Source organism: Echeneis naucrates, chromosome 2, assembly GCF_900963305.1.
Source record: "Echeneis naucrates chromosome 2, fEcheNa1.1, whole genome shotgun sequence".
In the NCBI taxonomy this organism is placed as follows: Eukaryota; Metazoa; Chordata; class Actinopteri; order Carangiformes; family Echeneidae; genus Echeneis; species Echeneis naucrates.
Window position 1 is genome coordinate 19,519,889 of NC_042512.1, and position 19,063 is coordinate 19,538,951.

Below are 19,063 nucleotides of genomic sequence, written 5' to 3' on the forward strand. Positions count from 1 at the left end.
CATCACGCCTTAATTAATGTGAGCTGCTGATTAAGACCTCCAATTTATTTGTCAGCTGACTTGGTTTATTCAAACTGGAAGAAACTGATCCTGGTCTCACTGGTCCTGGTTTGATACTGATCCTGGTCTCACTGGTCCTGGTTAAATACTGATCCTGGTCTAACTGGTCCTGGTCTCACTGGTCCTGGTTAAATACTGATCCTGGTCTCACTGGTCCTGGTTTAATACTGATCCTGGTCTCACTGATTCTGGTCTCACTGGTCCTGGTTTAATACTGATCCTGGTCTCACTGATCCTGGTCTCACTGGCCCTGGTTAAATACTGATCCTGGTATAACTGGTCCTGGTTAAATACTGATCCTGGTCTCACTGGTCCTGGTCTCACTGATCCTGGTCTCACTGGTCCTGGTCTCACTGGTCCTGGTTTAATACTGATCCTGGTCTAATTGGTCCTGGTTTGATACTGATCCTGGTCTCACTGGTCCTGGTTTAATACTGATCCTGGTCTAATTGGTCCTGGTTTGATACTGATCCTGGTCTAACTGGTCCTGGTCTCACTGGTCCTGGTTTAATACTGATCCTGGTCTAATTGGTCCTGGTTTAATACTGATCCTGGTCTAATTGGTCCTGGTCTCACTGATCCTGGTCTCACTGGTCCTGGTTTAATACTGATCCTGGTCTAATTGGTCCTGGTTTGATACTGATCCTGGTCTCACTGGTCCTGGTTTAATACTGATCCTGGTCTAATTGGTCCTGGTTTGATACTGATCCTGGTATAACTGGTCCTGGTTAAATACTGATCCTGGTCTAACTGGTTCTGGTTTAATACTGATCCTGGTCTAATTGGTCCTGGTTTGATACTGATCCTGGTATAACTGGTCCTGGTTAAATACTGATCCTGGTCTAACTGGTCCTGGTCTCACTGGTCCTGGTTTAATACTGATCCTGGTCTAATTGGTCCTGGTCTCACTGGTCCTGGTTAAATACTGATCCTGGTCTAACTGGTCCTGGTCTATCTGGTTCTGGTTTAATACTGATCCTGGTCTAATTGGTCCTGGTTTGATATTGATCCTGGTATAACTGGTCCTGGTTTAATACTGATCCTGGTCTCACTGGTCCTGGTTAAATACTGATCCTGGTCTCACTGGTCCTGGTTTAATACTGATCCTGGTCTAACTGGTTCTGGTTAAATACTGATCCTGGTCTATCTGGTTCTGGTTTAATACTGATCCTGGTCTAACTGGTTCTGGTTAAATACTGATCCTGGTCTCACTGGTTCTGGTTAAATACTGATCCTGGTCTAATTGGTCCTGGTTTGATACTGATCCTGGTCTAATTGGTCCTGGTATAACTGTTCCTGGTTTAATACTGATCCTGGTCTCACTGGTTCTGGTTAAATACTGATCCTGGTCTAATTGGTCCTGGTTTGATACTGATCCTGGTATAACTGTTCCTGGTTTAATACTGATCCTGGTCTCACTGGTCCTGGTTAAATACTGATCCTGGTCTCACTGCACCTGGTCTAACTGGTCCTGGTCTCACTGGTCCTGGTTAAATACTGATCCTGGTCTCACTGGTCCTGGTTTAATACTGATCCTGGTCTCACTGATTCTGGTCTCACTGGTCCTGGTTTAATACTGATCCTGGTCTCACTGATCCTGGTCTCACTGGCCCTGGTTAAATACTGATCCTGGTATAACTGGTCCTGGTTAAATACTGATCCTGGTCTCACTGATCCTGGTCTCACTGGTCCTGGTCTCACTGGTCCTGGTTTAATACTGATCCTGGTCTAATTGGTCCTGGTTTGATACTGATCCTGGTCTCACTGGTCCTGGTTTGATACTGATCCTGGTATAACTGGTCCTGGTTAAATACTGATCCTGGTCTAACTGGTCCTGGTCTCACTGGTCCTGGTTTAATACTGATCCTGGTCTAATTGGTCCTGGTTTGATACTGATCCTGGTCTCACTGGTCCTGGTTAAATACTGATCCTGGTCTCACTGGTCCTGGTCTAACTGGTCCTGGTTAAATACTGATCCTGGTCTAATTGGTCCTGGTCTCACTGATCCTGGTCTCACTGGTCCTGGTTAAATACTGATCCTGGTCTAACTGGTCTTTTACCACCATGGCCATTGAACTTTGTGAGTGATGTGCTGCCTCATCACAAGCGACCAGCGAACAAGGTCAGAGTGAAGTTGGTGTTTGTGTGTAGAACACGCACAGACAGTCTGTTGTGTTTACCTGCAGAGTGATAACATGTGTTTGTGTCTGAACTTACATAAGGCATTCTCACCTCTGCCTCACAAACACACCACGTGTGTCATTACGGACTGAAGTGGGCTGATTTTGGCTCAGCCATTATCTCCTTACACAACCCACTACAGTGAAGAGTGTGTGTCTGTGTGTGTGCGCTCACATTACTCATGTGCTTATGTGCCATTTCAAGTCATTTCTAAAATTGCACACTAATAAAGCAGAGCTGTCCGTCAGCCGCTGAGCTCACGAGGTCTTTGTGAAAAAAAAAAATAAATAAAAAATCTGTCATGGCTGACGTGTGTTCATGACAACAGATCTGACTAATTATCAGGATGATTCTGTCAGAACGGAGTCATTGTGATCTGTTGTGATCTGAGCAGGGGAACCAAATAAACAGAGAGACTAATGAAATCAATAGTTTATCTAGATCATAGACAGGTAAAGATAGGCGGAGCCTCTGTGACATCACCCACAGGTTCCTGAACAGCGGTTTAGTGAATCAGAATGGGCCGTCCCTCCTCGCCATCGTGACGCAGCCCAGCGAATCCAAAAATAGACAAAGAGGTGGAGCCCACCCTTTTGGCTTCATTCATATGTCACTCAAAATGGTCACGCCCTCAATTAAGACTTAATAAAATCTAAATGAGTGAGTTGGTTAGAATTCAGTTTGCAGGTTAAAGGTCAGTTCACAAGTTGAAGGTCACTTTGCAGGTTAAAGGTCATCTAGCTGGTTAAAGCAACATACACAGTCGGCTCTCTGATGAGTTGCCATGGTACTTGTTGGTCTCATAAGGGGGGGTGATGTCCCAGGCGAAGGGGGTGATGATGTCAGAGGGGGAAGGGCTTGGGGCAGCATCTCTCTGCTCAGCCTCTGTATGAATGAAAACAGAAGGTTAGTTATTGTGGTGACTACGGGGGTACAGGAGGCTGGACGCCATCTTTTCTTCTTCACCAGTGTGGCTGTGGCCATGGCACCGCTCCCTGTAGAGGCTGCTCTGTCCGTCCTTGCTTCCCATGATGCTCTCTTCTGATGCCAACAGGTTCCTTAACAGGAAATAGGTGGTCATATGGCCTTTGCCCTTCACCTCGATCTGCCCACGCTGTTGGAAAGTGAACCCGCCACCCTTCAGCTCGCTGAGAGGGCGGGGCAAAGGAGGTTAATGAGTAATGGTGTTTGTTGAAGGCGCCTTGTTTGATATTTGACAGTCACACCTGTGTGTGGTGGCACTCAGGTGAATGTGGTCTGGGAGTCCATGACTCTCCATCCTAGACGCTGTGTTGACCGTGTCCCCGAACAGGCAGTAGCGGGGCATCTTCAGTCCCACCACGCCAGCCAACACAGGGCCGGTATGAAGACCCACACGGATCTGAAACACAAACACACACTGAAGCTGATGCCATTTTATTTCTTCCGATTTATTATCTTCAACAGATCTTCACCTGGATGGGTTCTCCTGTGACCGGGTTGGTGACCTCTCTGGCAGCGATCCTCATTCCCAAAGCGAAGTTCGCCACCCTGTGAGCGTGGGTTTGTGTGGGCACTGGGACTCCGCCCACCACCATGTACGCATCACCAATGGTCTCCACCTTCAAGAGACCAAGAAAGATGGAGAACATCAGCAGTGAGTCAGCCTTGTATTTACATGTCTGATGCTTCAGGCCGCCCCTCCTGCCTTGTAGACGTCGTGGACGCTGGTGAGCTGATCGAACTTGGAGTACATGGAGTTGAGCATGTGGACGACAGCAATGGGCTCACAGGAAGCACAGATGTTGGTGAAGGTCACAACATCACTGAACAGAATGGTACAGACCTCAAACTCTCCTGGAAGAGACACAGCCATAGGCAGACACTGACTGATTTACTGACTGATTTACTGACTGATTTACTGACCTGCCTCTACACTCTTCCCATCTTTCAGCTGATTAGCGATGTGTCGTGGCAACATGGCATACAGGAGAGTCTCTGTCTTCTGTTTCTCAGCCTCAAGGTGCTGAGATAATATCCTCAGTTCCTCCTGCACATACACAGTTTACATTAATACATTTTAGTTCTGATTATGTGGAGACAGTGACAGATGTGACTTAATGTATAGTTAAGGCCACAGGAAATTGTTTTAATTTGAAAGCCGGTCTCCCTATTGAGCACACGCTGCTCTGTTGTAGTTTAGCAGGTCTATGCTGCCACCAGCTGGACGCTGTGAGACAACACTCTTTGTTTTTCAGTAAATGAATCCATGAAAACATAAATGTCTGTTGTATTTTGACATTCAAAGCTGTAAGGATTCTGATATGTGAAAACACAAATAATTGAATTCTACTTTTTTCTTCTCCAGCTGGTTTGTCAGCTCCATTTCTGCCAGACGCTGCTGGTTCAGCAGGACCAGGTCTCGGGTGACGTCGTGCTGGGCCAGATCTGCCAGGTGGAGGCCAACGTCCTGAAGTTCACGGAGGCTTCGTAGCTTTGGAGAACACAGGTACAACATGCAGCCGAGAGAATCCATCCAAAGCATCTGACCTGCAGAGAGAACGAGCACTGATGATTGAGCTGAGTCGGTTGGTTGTGTGTTTCTGAAACGTCCTTGTGGGTCACCTCTTAGTTTGAGTCTTGACTGTTTATGGCTCTTCAGTACAAATTGACTGTTGATGAACTTCCTGATACTCTTGATGGTGAAAGTCACCTGGAGGATGAAGCAGCTTTAACCAAACTTTGACTGTGACCGTTGTTTCCTGAAGACGTCGTGTCATCTCCAGCTTCAGTCCACTCGTAGAATTTGTCAACGTGTCTTACCTGTGGGTGTGTAATTGTGAAGTGTTGGTCCAAAGTAGCATCTTTGGCCTGAAGACCTGGAACAAACTTCTGTATATTCACCCCCGTCTGTCTGATCTTCAGCTTCCACACAACAGAAACAGAAACAGCCATTAAAAAAAAAAAAAAAACACGGAGAAAGTTTCCAGTGAATTTAAAGAAAAATGCTCCTTACGTCCTTGTCAAAGATGACGTGGAAGGGAAAAGCAATGCAGAAAGCCATCTCATCCATCCACAGCTTCTCTGGGTAACATGGAGTGAAGGTGTCTAGGACATAAATCAAACACACCCATATTGCCACTGTGGGACCAACTGCAGCTAAAAGACTTTCTAAAATTAATTCAGGCTGTGTTTGCATAAAGATGAACGAGGCAACAAAAGACACACCAGCCCAGATAGTTAGATAAGATCAGATTCTGCAGTGTCAACCTTTTTCTGTGAAAACCACAGCCCGGATCAGGTCCCACCCAGTCCTGGTTCCAGACAGGGACTCACATCTGCCCTTCATTCTTTTGAAAACGGCCTCCTGTAGAGAAGCACACGGAACAGTCAGGTTTATTTTTGCATCCCTCTACACCCAGACTGTGTCCAGACACCCACCTCTCTATGGACGGGCTGGTCCAGGTCTGGACTCGTGGGGACTTGGTTGACCAGAAACACGATGTGCTCCTTCTTCCCCGTCCGCTCGTCTTCCTCTGATTGGTTCAGAACCACCATAGTGACTTTACTGTCAAAAAATTCTCTGGCCACTGCCTCCATGATTCCTGCAGTGGAAGCCCAGAAACCATGACTGGAGGGTGTGAGGTTTCAGGGACTTCGTTGTGTTCATTTCCGGTGAAGAAGATGAAGTCTGCCTGCTGAGTTTTCAGCATCCTTACCAGGTACGATGTGGTGCAGACCCTTCCTGTCTGAGTAGTAGTGAAGTAGCATCTTCCCATCGTCGGTCATCTCCACTCGGAAAGATGGAGCATTCATTTCCTGAGAAAACAGGAAGAGGCCGATAGCAGCAATGTCATCTTATTCCATGAGAAATCCATAAATACGGCTATGAAATAAACACTCAAATAAATAAACTAGGCAATAAATCAAAAAAGATATACAACTAGTGAATAAATAACACAATAAGTAAATGAGAGAAAAATTTTTTGATTTAAAATGAAGAATTTTATATTTCAGGAGACTTTTGGTTTTCAATTTCACGTTTATTTTTAGATATTTATATATTCAAATGCCTCATTTGTTTCCCAGTTCTGTTATATAAATTATTAAATAAAAGCAAAATGTATAAATTAGTAAAAGTATTTTTTATTTATTTACCAACTGTACATTTTAATTTACCTACTCTATTCTTTCATAGCTGAATTTATTTACTTAATATTGAAATTAATATTAATAAATCTGAAGTTCTTTTATTCCATACTGTTTATTTCCTGGAAGAAATTTTGAGAGGCAGTAGAATTAGCCTATGTGTGGACACACAATCCAACCTGGTAGGACAGAGCCAGGAAACTGTGCAGCGCATCCAAATTTCCAATGAATTCGATCAGATTTCCTCCCAGTGTCCTCAGCATGGTGTCATAGCCGGCCTTCTTACAGAAAATGAAGAAATGTTCTCCAAACAGCTTCAGAAAAACATGAGCAGAAATACCTGAAACATCGGAGGAACAGAACTTTACTGACCCCCCCAGGGATGGTGTTTGTCTTTTCACAGCACAGACAACAAACATTTTCAATTACAGCCGATTCCCTGAAGTATCTGGATAATCAGACTCTGAGGAGAAAACTGACTAACTGGTCCTAACAAATGTGGATAAATATATATTCATGCTCAAAGTTTGTGTGAGGTTTGAAACAACACTGAGTTACCGGGTGTTAACAAAGTCCCAGGTGACATCACAGCAGGTCACGCCACTGTGGATGTTAATGATAGACTGCACCAGGTCGTGCCAGAATTCATTCTGTTAAATCGATGCGTATTTGTTTATTTCCTTTTTATAAAGTCAGCACCACACGTCTCTCTCCCAAGATGCTCTGGTCCAGGTCCAGACAGCTCTGGATGTGGAAGATGGTGTATTTTGTTGTCACAGGTCTTAATTCAGACTTTAGGTCCTGTCAGGAGTCTTACCCAGCAGCGAACAAACTTCCTCCACCAGGCTCAGAGTGAGGACATCGTCATACACTGTGTACGTCATGAAGGTGTCCTGGACCCCGGGTAGAGAGCTGTGCAAAAACACAACCTTTATCCCTTTTAAACATCCATTTTAAAAAACAACATGTGAGTGTTTGTGCCCGGACCTCAGTTTGTCCCAGGTGTCCTGTCCAAACTTCTCCATCACCAGAGACTGGAGGCAGCTGTTGATGAACCCATACTGAAAATAAAACACACACTGAGGTAGGAATGTTGTCCATGCCATTAATTATCGACAATACTGTTCAGTAAATAATGGTGTTTGTCTTCTGTGGTGTAAGAATGGAGGATTTAAAGGGACAGGTAAATTATTTTATGTTAGCGCGATGGTGGCCAAGTAGTTTAGTGTGCATGCCATGTAATTGCAGTGTCCGTGGGTCAGATCCCTCTCTGCCAGTTACTGACTAAAGGATAAAGACATAAAAGCCTCCCCTCAAAAAAAAACAAAAAAAACAAACGTACCATTCGTACCATTAAATAGAACGTCCTTGTGCAACACTTAAACCTTGAGTTTACATTGATGTTTGCATATCACCTACTTTTGCTTTCTGTTTGTTTCTCTTGACTGGAAAGAATGATGTAAAATTAGTGTCATATCTCTGAAAGAACTGATGATATTAGTGTATGAACAATAGTCTATTTTCAAAGTGTATAATAGGTATAATAAAAAAACTCACCATGGCTGAATCTGGTGTTACCCAACTGACTTCTCCAACCACAAAGCTTCGAGTCAGGAAAATAGTTCACACTGCTGTCTGTCTCCCTCCTCCCTCCTCTTGTCTGCAGGCTCCATCTTAAAGTGAGTGATTAGATTGATACGTGAAAAAAATTACTTGGTATAGTCAGCAATAAAAACTCATAAAATACATAAGTAAAGTGTGCCATCAAAAATCAGGCCTTCGTTATGCAAAATTATCATTTAATCAGAATTTTTTTAAAACATCTAAATTAATAGTAATTGTTAGCAATGTTTAATACAGTTTTGAATGAACACTAGATAAAATGTGAATTGAAAATAAATATGTCAAGGATATATCTGTAATCCATAACGTTGCAAAGGTTACACCTGCCATAACAGGCAGGGCTTGAACCAGTAGCCCCTTTACATGCACCCTTATAGTCAGGAAGGAACCCTCTGTGCCACAAGTTCCTTCCACACATGAGAAAGTTTTTGGAGTCCTTTTGAGGTTACACTTCTGGTGCTGGGCTTCAAAAGTCATTAAACCCATGTCCACCAAACACCTGAGCAGGACTACATCACCTGCTACTTCCTGGATTTGAACCGGCTGTTTCCAGACGGGCAGACTTGCAGCTCACATACAGACCCACCACACTACAGAGCCCCTTCATGCTGTTGTCTCTTTGTCTGTCCACTATAACTGTAGACTCTGTCTGACTTTGATTTAAAATGTCACTCTGAGACACTGAACCCTGGACTGTCAGGTCCACAACCAACTCTCTAACTCACTGAGCTACACAAAGAGACACTAAGCCCTGTTTTCCAACAGTCCATAAATCCTCAGGTGTTGATTATGTAACAGTCTTTCTCCCTCATCATCTCAGGTGTGCTGATTGATAATTGCTGGTCCCGCCCCCTTTGTTGGCTTTTAAAAGGAGCCTGATCCAGCAAGGTAGAATCAAACGACCATCTTGACATTTAAGTGCCATTAAGTAACACTGAAAGGAATGCCAAAGTTCAGCGTAAGCTAAAAGAAAGGTGCGAAAGTAATGGGAAGAAGAAGGAACAGACGGCTGGTTTTATAGACTTCAAAGAAGAATTGGACTTACAAGAGAGCCAGCAAGATCCTGCAGATAGGAAACAATGTCAAGGTCATGATTTGGTCATTCAGTATTTCATGAAAACTGTCTCTCTCTTCTGGTCCATAAATGATATCCTGTTCACAGTTTTCTCCTTTTGGTGCTGTGGCGTGAACTTCATGTTGCGAGCCCAAGCCAACTTGTCACACATGGGGACTCGTCTGGGATTTAAACCCAGGTTTGTGCTTGGTTTCTTCTCCAGTAAGTATTGGATTTTTCTGGAACAAAGTGGAAACAAGTTTGTGCTGCTGTAAAGATGTTTTTTTTTTTTTTTTTTTTTTTTTTTTTTTTTTTTTTTTTTTTTGCTGTCCCATTTCAGAAATTTTGAATAAATTTTAAGACCAGTTATTGGATATTATTATAGAACTTCCAAAGCAGACTCAGAAGAAGGCTGTTATATGTTAAAGGTGCAACTCGTACAGCAGGAAACTTTCCCGATGCTGATGTTCCTAGGGCTCTGGAAAGTGGTGAGCTGGCAGAAGATGTAGTTGCTTGTCCTATGTCTTCTAAGTCAAGTTTCATTCTCTAACTGGTTTTCTCTTTGAACAGAGAACTGAACAGGAGGAATGAGTCCATGACCCTGGGGTTGCCCCCTTGTGGTATGTATATGCTCTGTTTTTTTTTTTTTTTTTTTTTTTTCCCCTCCAGAGTGCCTGTGGGCAGGGTGAGTGGCCAGTGACGTCAAGATGTGGTGCAGCCTGGCCCAACTGTTCTTACATGGCTTCCAGACCATGTGATGGTCTCCTACCACCATGCTGCAGCCTGAGGCGAGACAAGCTCCTTTTTGCTCTCCTTATTTTTCAGATTTACTTTAAATAAAACTCATTTTTGGCACTGATTTGTGGTGTGAACTTCATGTCATAAGCCAGGTGCAACTTGTACCACTTTTCTTTCATTGCAGGAATTGTGTTCAACCATCAAATCATGACAACTTCAGTTGGAGTGGTTTTTGCATTTTTAAACTTGGATTTGTATCAAACTCTCGAATAGAACCTGTAGGATGGGACACCTCTGCTGCACTCCAAGGCTGACACGAGTGAAATTTGGATAACCCAACAGGTGCTGAACATTTACTTGGATCTTTGGCTGGCTCAGTCCCCCGCTAAGAGAAGACAGGCAGCATTGCTAGCTTTAATAACACTGCACATGGAAATGTCTTTGTTGTGCCTGGTCTATAAAATATTTTGCTGTTTCAGTATTTTATTTCTCCCATGTTGTGATGTCATCAAAAGCACCAAGGATGTCTGTCTTGTGTCGGTTCAGTCACACTTGCCTCCCATTTTTCCGTCCTACCTTAGCTCTGCTGACCTCTGACCTTGTACAGGTCATCCAGGTGTGTTTAGAGGTCTCCCTCTTACCTTTTCTCCACGGCTCAGGCTGAGGTGTTTCTGTCCAGACATCTTTTAGCTGCCGCTGCTAATCCTGTGGGGTTAGCATTAGCATCAGTGAAGTTAGCATACTTACAACATTGGGAAAGTTATTTCGGTGTTAAGAACCGGAAAATTGTCTTTTTTATTTAATTCATTTTTATTTTCATGTTATTAACGAGTTTTAAATACAATAAAGGTTTAATTTTAACAACAGAAAACCTCCAACCTCCAGGGGGCACAACGGCTGCAGCAGCTCCCGTCCGGTTTTTATCCTGAGCCGGACCCGACAGGTCGCCGCCTTCCAGGCTCCAGTCCGGGTTTTGAGGCTCTCCGGCCGGCCGTGGAGGCTGATCTCTTCCTTTGTGTGGAGCCGTTGTGTGTCCGTCTGATGGGTCCGGGATCACCGGGGAGAACCGTGCCTGTGATCCGCCTCCACGGTCCCTTCATGTCTGCGGCCCCAGAGCCGGACCTCTCCCGCGATGAGGCGTTCATCAGCCGGTTCCCCATCCACCGAGCCTGCCGGGACGGAGACGTCGGAGCCCTGGTGTCCCTGTCTCAGCGGCTCCCGGACCCGGCTCCTCTGGCCGCAGAGGACTCATGTTTCGGCTGGACCCCCCTTCACTGGGCCGCTCACTACGGACAGGTGAGCTATGATGTACGGGCTTTACCTGTCCGAACCTGTCCGCTTATCTCCATTAAAGCGCTCTTCTGTTCTCGGGCGTCCTAAATCGGTCAACTGGCGCGTTATTCAGATTAATAAAGTAATTAATGAGCCGCCGGTGTGTTTGTCTGTTTGTGGCTGTACAATAAAGTTTTCAGGCAAAACAAAAAAAAAAGCGAGCCGCCGCGCCATTTTTCATTGGTGTAGATCGGCCAATAAGAAATCAGGCGCCAAAACAGCCCCAGGAAACCAGGAAGTGCATGTCTCATGACGTCACCTGTAAACATTTTCCGTCTTAGCATGTAAGTCTGTTTTAGTTTTATCATAAAAATTCATTTTGTGTAAAAAAATTGGTTGTTATAAATTAAATCTACTTAGATTTATTACAATTTGTTAAATTGGGAATTTTAAAAAAATCTAATATTTGTTGAGAAAAGGCCTCACACATATTTCTGTTTAATGATAAAATTATGCTGTGAAGGGAATTTAATACTAAATATTTTTATTCAGATTAAAAGTGAACAATCAAGAAACTTTATATTTACACATTTATATTAATGAGAAAGTTGACTCCTACAATCCTGCTGGATGCCAATGAATTATAAATGCAATCTGAGGACATTACATGACCTAATTGCAAAACTGTAATACATTTAATTCTAAATTCATATACATTAATTTGAAATAATTTCTGGATCAGTAACTTATTCTATAAAATTCACATGTAATGTTTTCTGCAGTTACACTGTTGTGTTGTATTGTGTCCACAGCTGGAGTGTGTGGTGCGCCTGGTGCAGATGGGCTGTGAGGTGAACTCTGTGACCAGCCGCTTCAAGCAGACGCCGACACACACTGCAGCGTTCGGAGGACGCCCCCACTGCGTGGTGTGGCTGACTCAGGCCGGAGCCGACGTCAACAGACAGGTGAGTCTGACGGAGAGAGGGCTCATCTGAGTGATGTCACTGTGTTTGAAGGCGTTGTCATTGTGGCCTTCCTGTTTCCAGGACTTTGTCGGCGAGGCTCCCATCCATAAGGCGGCCCGCTCAGGTAGCCTGGAGTGTATCCAGGTGCTGTTGCTAGCAGGAGCTAAACCACAGTAAGTGTCCTGCACTCTGACCCGTATGCAGCTTCACAGCAGTTCTGTCATGCTCGTCATGTCCCAGCACAGGTCTGGTATCAGAAACCACAGCTGCCATGTTTACTGTTAAAGTCTCAATCATCCCTGTCTAGGAGAAAAAACAGGAAGCTCTGCTGCTGTGGAGTTAGGGTGTTTCCTGTGTGTTGCTACTGTCTCAGCTGTGTGGGAGGAAACGGCCACACTGCTTTAGTCCATGAGTAGTTAGATGACATCCCCAAATCTCCGTTGTCTGGGTTTGTGGGACTGGATAAGTGAAAAAGATCAAAGCTGACCTCCTCACTGGGAGACAGAGCTGAGCTCTGGAAACAAAAGTCACCCCGAGTCTCCCTTTGTGACGGCCGCTACCGCCCAGCCAATCAGAATACAGCAGAAAATGATATCAAACATGATGGAAGCAGCAATAGCCTCTGACTATACAAGTTGATCTGCAACAGTGACGAGTTCATCGGCTCATTCACAATCTCATCCCTGGAATATTCCAAATATTTCATAGGCCGTTCTCTCCCACACCAGCTGATTTAAGGTGGATTGATACTGAATCTTATTTTCTACTTGTCCACATGTTAGTTAGTTTCTGATATTAATGTTGATGTTACAGAGGCAGAAAAGCTCATGTGTTTCTGTCTACTGACCCAAAGCAAAATGTAATAGTGTAGATAATTTATTATTTTGATTAAAAATTAAAACCCAATAAGATCATTTATGCATTTATTATATTTATCTTTTCCTCCTGAGGCCAAAGTTTTTTATTTTGTGTGCATGTTGGTGGGAATTGTTGGCCATTTTTATTGTAAACTGATCGTTGTAATGTGCTTTGGTGACCACAAGATGGCAAACAAGTGTGCACAAATGAGACACACTGGCCGAAGTTAAGCAAAATAAAATATAACGGCGAAGCTAACACAAAATATCAGGCTGTCTGAGGAAGTTAAAGAGAAAGTTGATTCCTCTTCACTCCTGCAGGATGTCAGCTATACATGCAATGTCATTCTACATTTAATTCTTAATTCACATGCATTTCATGAAAAATAATTATATTGGAAGAATTAAACATTAAATTTCATGTGAAATAAAATGGCAAATGGATTTATTTGGAATTAAAAATAATTAGTGCATTAATGATGTTTTTTATCTAAATGTGTATAGATATCAAATATATTCACAATCAAATTCAATTATACATTTAATCTGTTAAAATTAAATTGAAAAGGTTATTTCATAATTTTTAATAGAATAACTCAATAAAATTAGATTTAAATCTTTATAATGTCTCCTGAATTTTTCCTGAGCATTAAAAACATTGAGTTGATGTGGAGTCAGTGAGCACAGCACATGAGCTGTTCTGCCACAGTGAGCAGGTTGTGATTGTGCGACTGGTTCTGACTCTTGTTTGTTGTTGAACTGTTTTTTGGATCTTGTACTGTGTTGTGTGAAGACAGGCAGACAAACTCCTCGTTCTGATGTTTTGCAGCATTTGAATTTGAACATGATTTTCTCAAGTAGTCCCAGAAAGAGGGATCAATCCGTATAGACACTGCAGAATGTGGCTCACGTGCATCAGCCAACAACTTACAGTTGTTCACTATCGCTTCCTACAGTCTCTGCAGCTGGCAAACTGGCGAGGTATTTCCTGCAGTGATTGGTTTCCTTGCTAAAACAGCACTGATGATGATGATAATGATGATGATGATGATAGTCATGTGTAGACCTGCATGCTAAGCTAACTAACTGTCACTGTGCTAACAAACTGTTACTGGGCTCAGGAAGTAGAGCAGGAAGCTCAGGAGAGCTGGAGGACACTGAACTGTTAATTATTCTGCAGAGAACAAACTTTCTTCTTTTTTTTTTTTTTATCTTTGGTGGGTAGCATTTAAATAATGACAGGAAATTAAAGATTTGATTATAATTTTTACAGTTTAGTCTTAAATTAAAATTTAACTGTAGTGATGTTGTTGCAGGGGGAGTTTGTCAGGACCAGGACTGATGAGATTAACATGTTGATCAGTTGTTGATCGATCCTGATCATCTCTCCCTGCAACATTCAGTTCTCGTGCTCTAATGGCGTCAGACACTGTGATGTCTCTCAGGACGCAGGTTGTCTCACCCGTCCATCCTCTTCCTCAGTTTAAGGAATGCCAGTGGGCAGACGGCGGAAGACCTGGCCCATGCTCATGGTTTCCTCGACTGCTCCCACTTCATCTCAAATGCCCAGAAGCAGTTGCACCATCTTAGCGCGCTCCATGTGGCCGGAGACGCTGCCTGTGGTCGGAGTGTGCTGAACCGGAAGAGGCTTCAGGCAGCTGCTGAGTCTGGACATGTGAAGAGAGCCAGGAGAGCAGACCGTAAGTAGACCAGGATGATGATGATGATGATGATGATGATGATGATGATCACGATGAAGTAGCTCTTTCAACACTCTGACCTCTGACTCTGTCTGTCTCCTGAAGATGTGCTGCTGCAGATGCACATCAGCGCAGGTGAGGAGGCGGAGAGCATGAACATGGAGGCGGAGCAGGAGCTGAGTTCAGGTGAGACTCTGACACAAAAAGTCCAACTGCTTCTCAATCTGAGCTCTTTCCCTGATGATGATGTTTTAAAAGCAGGTGATGATGCCAAAGCCTCTGCCAACGGTCATCATCATCCTCAGGATGAGCTCACCGCACCAAAACATCCGTCCCCTGCAGCCAATCAGCTGGCGGTGACACCAGGGCCGACTCGGAGCTCCTCGGCAGACATGTGCGGCTCACTGCACCTGACTGGGAGCCCCAGCAGCTGTGTGTCCCAGCGTCCGGCCTGGTGGGGGCTGATGGGAGCCGAGCTCGGGGACTTCCAGCACTATGGACACTATCATGGCTTTGGAGATACAGCAGAGGAGCTGATTGACAGCAGCAGCTTCCAGGTTGAGCTCAGACAGAAGCCAGCTGCAGCGAGCTCCGTCCACCTTTACCACGGCTCCTAGCTGGAGCTAAGGCTAAAGCTAAAGAGGCTACAGTTAGCATCACAGATTAGCATCACTGTAAACTCCAGAATGTATCCAACCTTCATTTCAAAAGGATCAGCACTGATTTTATAGCTAACTCTGTAACAGCAGCTCTTCCATTTCCTTCTGCATTGCATTGTGGGACATTGGTGCCATCTCTGTTCCTTTTCAGTGTGAATAGTTTTAGACACACACACACCATTCCCTGCATTTACAACCCCAGTCTGTTCATTCACTCCTGCTGGTTTGCACTATTAAGGGCAGTTAGTTTGGATTGCATGTCTATGTGTTGTGCGTTTGTATGTCCTCCTGGAGGATCTCCTGCACTGAGACCTCCTGCTGGTCTGGATCTACCAAAGGGAACACGTCATGTTGTGTAGATTGTGGACTGACAGTGAGCTGAAGACTGAAGACTGAACACTACGTGCCAAAAACTGACTCCTGTTTCTGATGCTGTTTGATACCTTTGGCCCCTTTTTCATATTAAAAGCTGTTTTTCAGTTTTATATGAAAAAAAAAAAGGTGAATTCTGATTTTTGGGGGGGTTCCTAATAAGGTGACATACAAGGCAATGGCTTTAAATGCTTTATTGATATTAAGTTACTTTAAAATTCTGAAAATTACAAAGTGCTGCGCAGATATGAAAACAGTCTGGATCACCTCCTCAGGTCCAGCTGCATGGTCCTCTGCAGACTGGCGATGCTGGCGTCCAGAGCAGCCAGACCATCTCTGAAGGCCGCCTCGTCTCTGGTGTCAAAGGTCGACCCTGACCTCATGCTCCAGTCAGACCAGTTAGAGACTACATCACACTGGGACAGCGTGGAGTCCAGCAGTCGGCCACCGCCCTTCTTTGGCTGAGGCTCACAGACCTGGACCAGATCCAGGTGGAGGTTCTGTGGACAGACTGGGGTGTCTGCTGGTTTTTGAGAGCCCGTGGTCTGGGTCTGTGGCTGTCGGGTGCTGGTCTCTCTCTCTGCAGCCATGAACTCGGTGTGTTTGGGACCCAGCTGGTCCAAAGACTCCAGGTACTGAGTGATCCGTTCAGGGGGACTCTGTGTTTGTCTGCACTGCTGCAGGTCCAGGTCTGAAACTGGACCTTCAACAGCACTATGAGTCTCTGAGGCCTGAAGGATCCTGAAACACACACAGGGGAGAGGGAGGGGCTTAACAGTGCCCTCACAACCACAACAGTCTCTCACACACACACACACACACTACCTGCTCAGGTTTTCTATCTCCTCCAGTCTTTTTTGGGCAAGTGAGGCCAACTCACTCTTCTCTCTCTCGCTCTCTGCCAGCCTGATCCTGACTGCTTCCAACTCTATACACACAAACACACACATACAGTTGTACTCATTGTGCTGTTTACTAAAGTTCACTGGATCTCTGCTGGTTTGTGTTGATCAGTGATGTGGACTCAGCAGGAAGCAGACTGAACCTGTCCTGACGGTCCTGGTCTCGGCCATGCTGCCTCTCAGCTGGTTCTGTGTGTCCTGCAGGACTTCCCGTAATCCAGCAAGGTCGAGCTGGAGCTCCTGGAGTTTGGACTGAGCCACATCAAGCTGCTGCTGCAGAGCCGTCGCTATGGAGACACAGCAACATCACAGGCGTGTCAGCGCACACACACACACACACACACACACACACAGACTTACACAGACACACACGTTACCTTCTGAGTGACTCAACGTTTCCATGTTCTTCTGAAGTCTCTCACTCTCCTGTAACTGCTGAGTCATCATTTGTCTAATACACACAAACACACAATTTCTAGCAAATGGAGAGCTGAAGTATAAAGTGTGTGTGTGTGTGTGTGTGTTACCTGTGAAGCTGGAGGTCCCAGCTCAGGTCTGGATCAGTTCCATCGTTCACCAGTTGTGACAACATTGTCTGTTCCAGACGACTGAGCAGCTTCTCTGCTACACTGCCTACACAGAGTTTAGTTGTATATCAGACACATTCAGTTAAGAGTTGTAATCCCTGCACCACTTGTATCCATGACAACAGCAGCGCCAAACATCTAGATCAGAAACATCTTTCAGACTGCGGTCAGGCTGACTGTTACCTTGTCCGGCGATCAGCGTCTTCAGTTCTCCCAGCAAATACTGGACAGTCTCTGGTCTGCAGATGGTCCTGGTTTGTGAGTCCACATGTGCACAGGTGTGTGAAGCCGAGCTCTGGGCGTCAACGTCTCTCACAGGAACAGATTCCTCCTCTGCACGGGGTGGGGGCGGAGCCTCAGCCCCAGACAGGAAGTCAGCATGTTGGAGAGGTAGCTGGACTGACGGCGAAGAGGACTGGACCACAGACAGAAGGACGGAGGTCTGGGATGGGGAGGGAGGGATGGCGGACTGGGATCCGGATGGAGGGATGGCGGACTGGGATCTTGATGGAGGGATGGCGGTCTGTGATCTGGATGGAGGGATGGCGGTCTGTGATCTGGATGGAGGGATGGCGGTCTGTGATCTGGAGGGAGGGATGGCGGTCTGTGATCTGGAGGGAGGGATGGCGGACTGGGATCCGGATGGAGGGATGGCGGACTGGGATCCGGCTGGAGATACGAGATGGTGGTCCTGGCACGGGGTGTAGAGCGGCCTCCGTGGCGGATGCAGCTTCACTCCTGAGTGGGCAGCTGGAGACCGGGTTGCTGGTCTTGGTGTTGTGCTGCCTAATCCTGACTGAGGATTCTTATGGACTGAACAGAAATGAGGGAGACTGTTGCTGACAAAAACCAGAATCCGGTCCACACAGCATCAACATGACAGCAGACACACACACCTACCTGACTTCCTCTGTGGTTTCTTCATGGTCTTCTTCCCCACTGTGGTTGATGGTCTGGGTCTGGCGGTTCCACCTGTTCCTGGTCTAGGGCGGCTGGGCTGAGCTGGACTTGCCTCAGCCTGGAGGATGCCATTGAGCAAGACAGCACAGCGATCCAGACCCTGATGGAGGGTGGTGACCTGGGAAGAGGAGCATCATCATCATCATCATCATCCTCCTGTGAGTGGGACAGGGACTGACCCCGCCCCCTCAGTACCTGGTCTTCAGAGTCCGTGGAGTACAGAGAGTAGGCCGGTTCAGGGCAGGATCCTGGTCCAGGATGTGGAGCGGCTCTGTTCAGCTGAACTCGTCCTCCAGTCAGACGGCCTGATGTCACCACCTGCCACACAAACAACACACCGTCACAAACACCTGGACCAGTTCCACTTCCTGTTGACAGATCACGCCAACAGTCGGTGAGTCTCAGCAACTGAACACGTGACCCGACGGACGAACAGCTGTTAGCTCGTTGCTCACCTTTTGTTTTCCTGTTGATTTCATGTCAGCTAACTCCTGAGAGCTCCTCGTGCTAACTGGTCCAGCCGCTGAGTCCGTGCTTCCCGAGCTGTCAGTCAGAGGACATTGTCTTCTTCAGCTCCGTCCGCGGACTGTTTTCTACCGTTTCCGGTTTAATGCTCAAATTTGAAACGGGAAACACGGAACCAACCAATCAAACCGCTGCTGGCGTGGTGACGTTGGGAGTGGGCGGAGCTTCAGGCCAAGGCGCAAGTGCCCGGTACAGAATATTTATTTCACTGATTTGTGAACAAAATGACTGACAAAAGAAGTTATAAATATGACCAATCATAAGTACATTTAAACTAACGCTGATGACGTCACGTGACTGGTAATCCGTTATTCTGTTCGGGCAAGTTTTATTTTGAAAATATTGCCTACATTCTGTGAGATTTGTCTCCAGTTTCTCTGGATATTTAACCAGACATTGAACAAACTTTACTCTGAACATGTTTTATTTATTGTCTTTTCCAGCTGGAAACAAAAGATATTTTCAAACATGAGTCTCAGT

General features: G+C 45.4%; 3 protein-coding genes across 3 annotated transcripts; 1 reads left to right on the forward strand and 2 right to left on the reverse strand.

The window, feature by feature from the left end:
- Positions 1-2,730: 2,730 nt before the first annotated feature.
- gucy1b2 (guanylate cyclase 1, soluble, beta 2) lies at positions 2,731-6,761 on the reverse strand. Its single transcript, XM_029515924.1, has 14 exons — positions 6,549-6,761; positions 5,940-6,039; positions 5,662-5,825; positions 5,491-5,587; positions 5,237-5,328; positions 5,044-5,145; positions 4,846-4,933; positions 4,574-4,770; positions 4,147-4,270; positions 3,929-4,077; positions 3,696-3,842; positions 3,468-3,622; positions 3,208-3,389; positions 2,731-3,126 (listed from the first exon to the last, which is right to left on the reverse strand). Exons 1-14 carry the CDS (start codon positions 6,630-6,632, stop codon positions 2,987-2,989), a joined length of 1,821 nt encoding a protein of 606 aa, XP_029371784.1. The 5' UTR covers positions 6,633-6,761; the 3' UTR covers positions 2,731-2,986.
- A 4,000-nt stretch (positions 6,762-10,761) lies between these two features.
- On the forward strand, positions 10,762-15,717 carry ankrd10a (ankyrin repeat domain 10a). Its single transcript, XM_029519013.1, has 6 exons — positions 10,762-11,080; positions 11,869-12,021; positions 12,103-12,194; positions 14,361-14,578; positions 14,684-14,764; positions 14,840-15,717. The coding sequence occupies exons 1-6, from the start codon at positions 10,826-10,828 to the stop codon at positions 15,193-15,195; spliced, it is 1,155 nt and encodes a 384-aa protein (XP_029374873.1). The 5' UTR covers positions 10,762-10,825; the 3' UTR covers positions 15,196-15,717.
- Positions 15,718-15,805: 88 nt separating this feature from the next.
- ccdc14 (coiled-coil domain containing 14) lies at positions 15,806-18,646 on the reverse strand. Its single transcript, XM_029521118.1, has 9 exons — positions 18,514-18,646; positions 18,254-18,376; positions 17,999-18,176; positions 17,282-17,911; positions 17,039-17,144; positions 16,889-16,962; positions 16,655-16,798; positions 16,435-16,537; positions 15,806-16,350 (listed from the first exon to the last, which is right to left on the reverse strand). Exons 1-9 carry the CDS (start codon positions 18,535-18,537, stop codon positions 15,873-15,875), a joined length of 1,860 nt encoding a protein of 619 aa, XP_029376978.1. The 5' UTR covers positions 18,538-18,646; the 3' UTR covers positions 15,806-15,872.
- Positions 18,647-19,063: the final 417 nt, after the last annotated feature.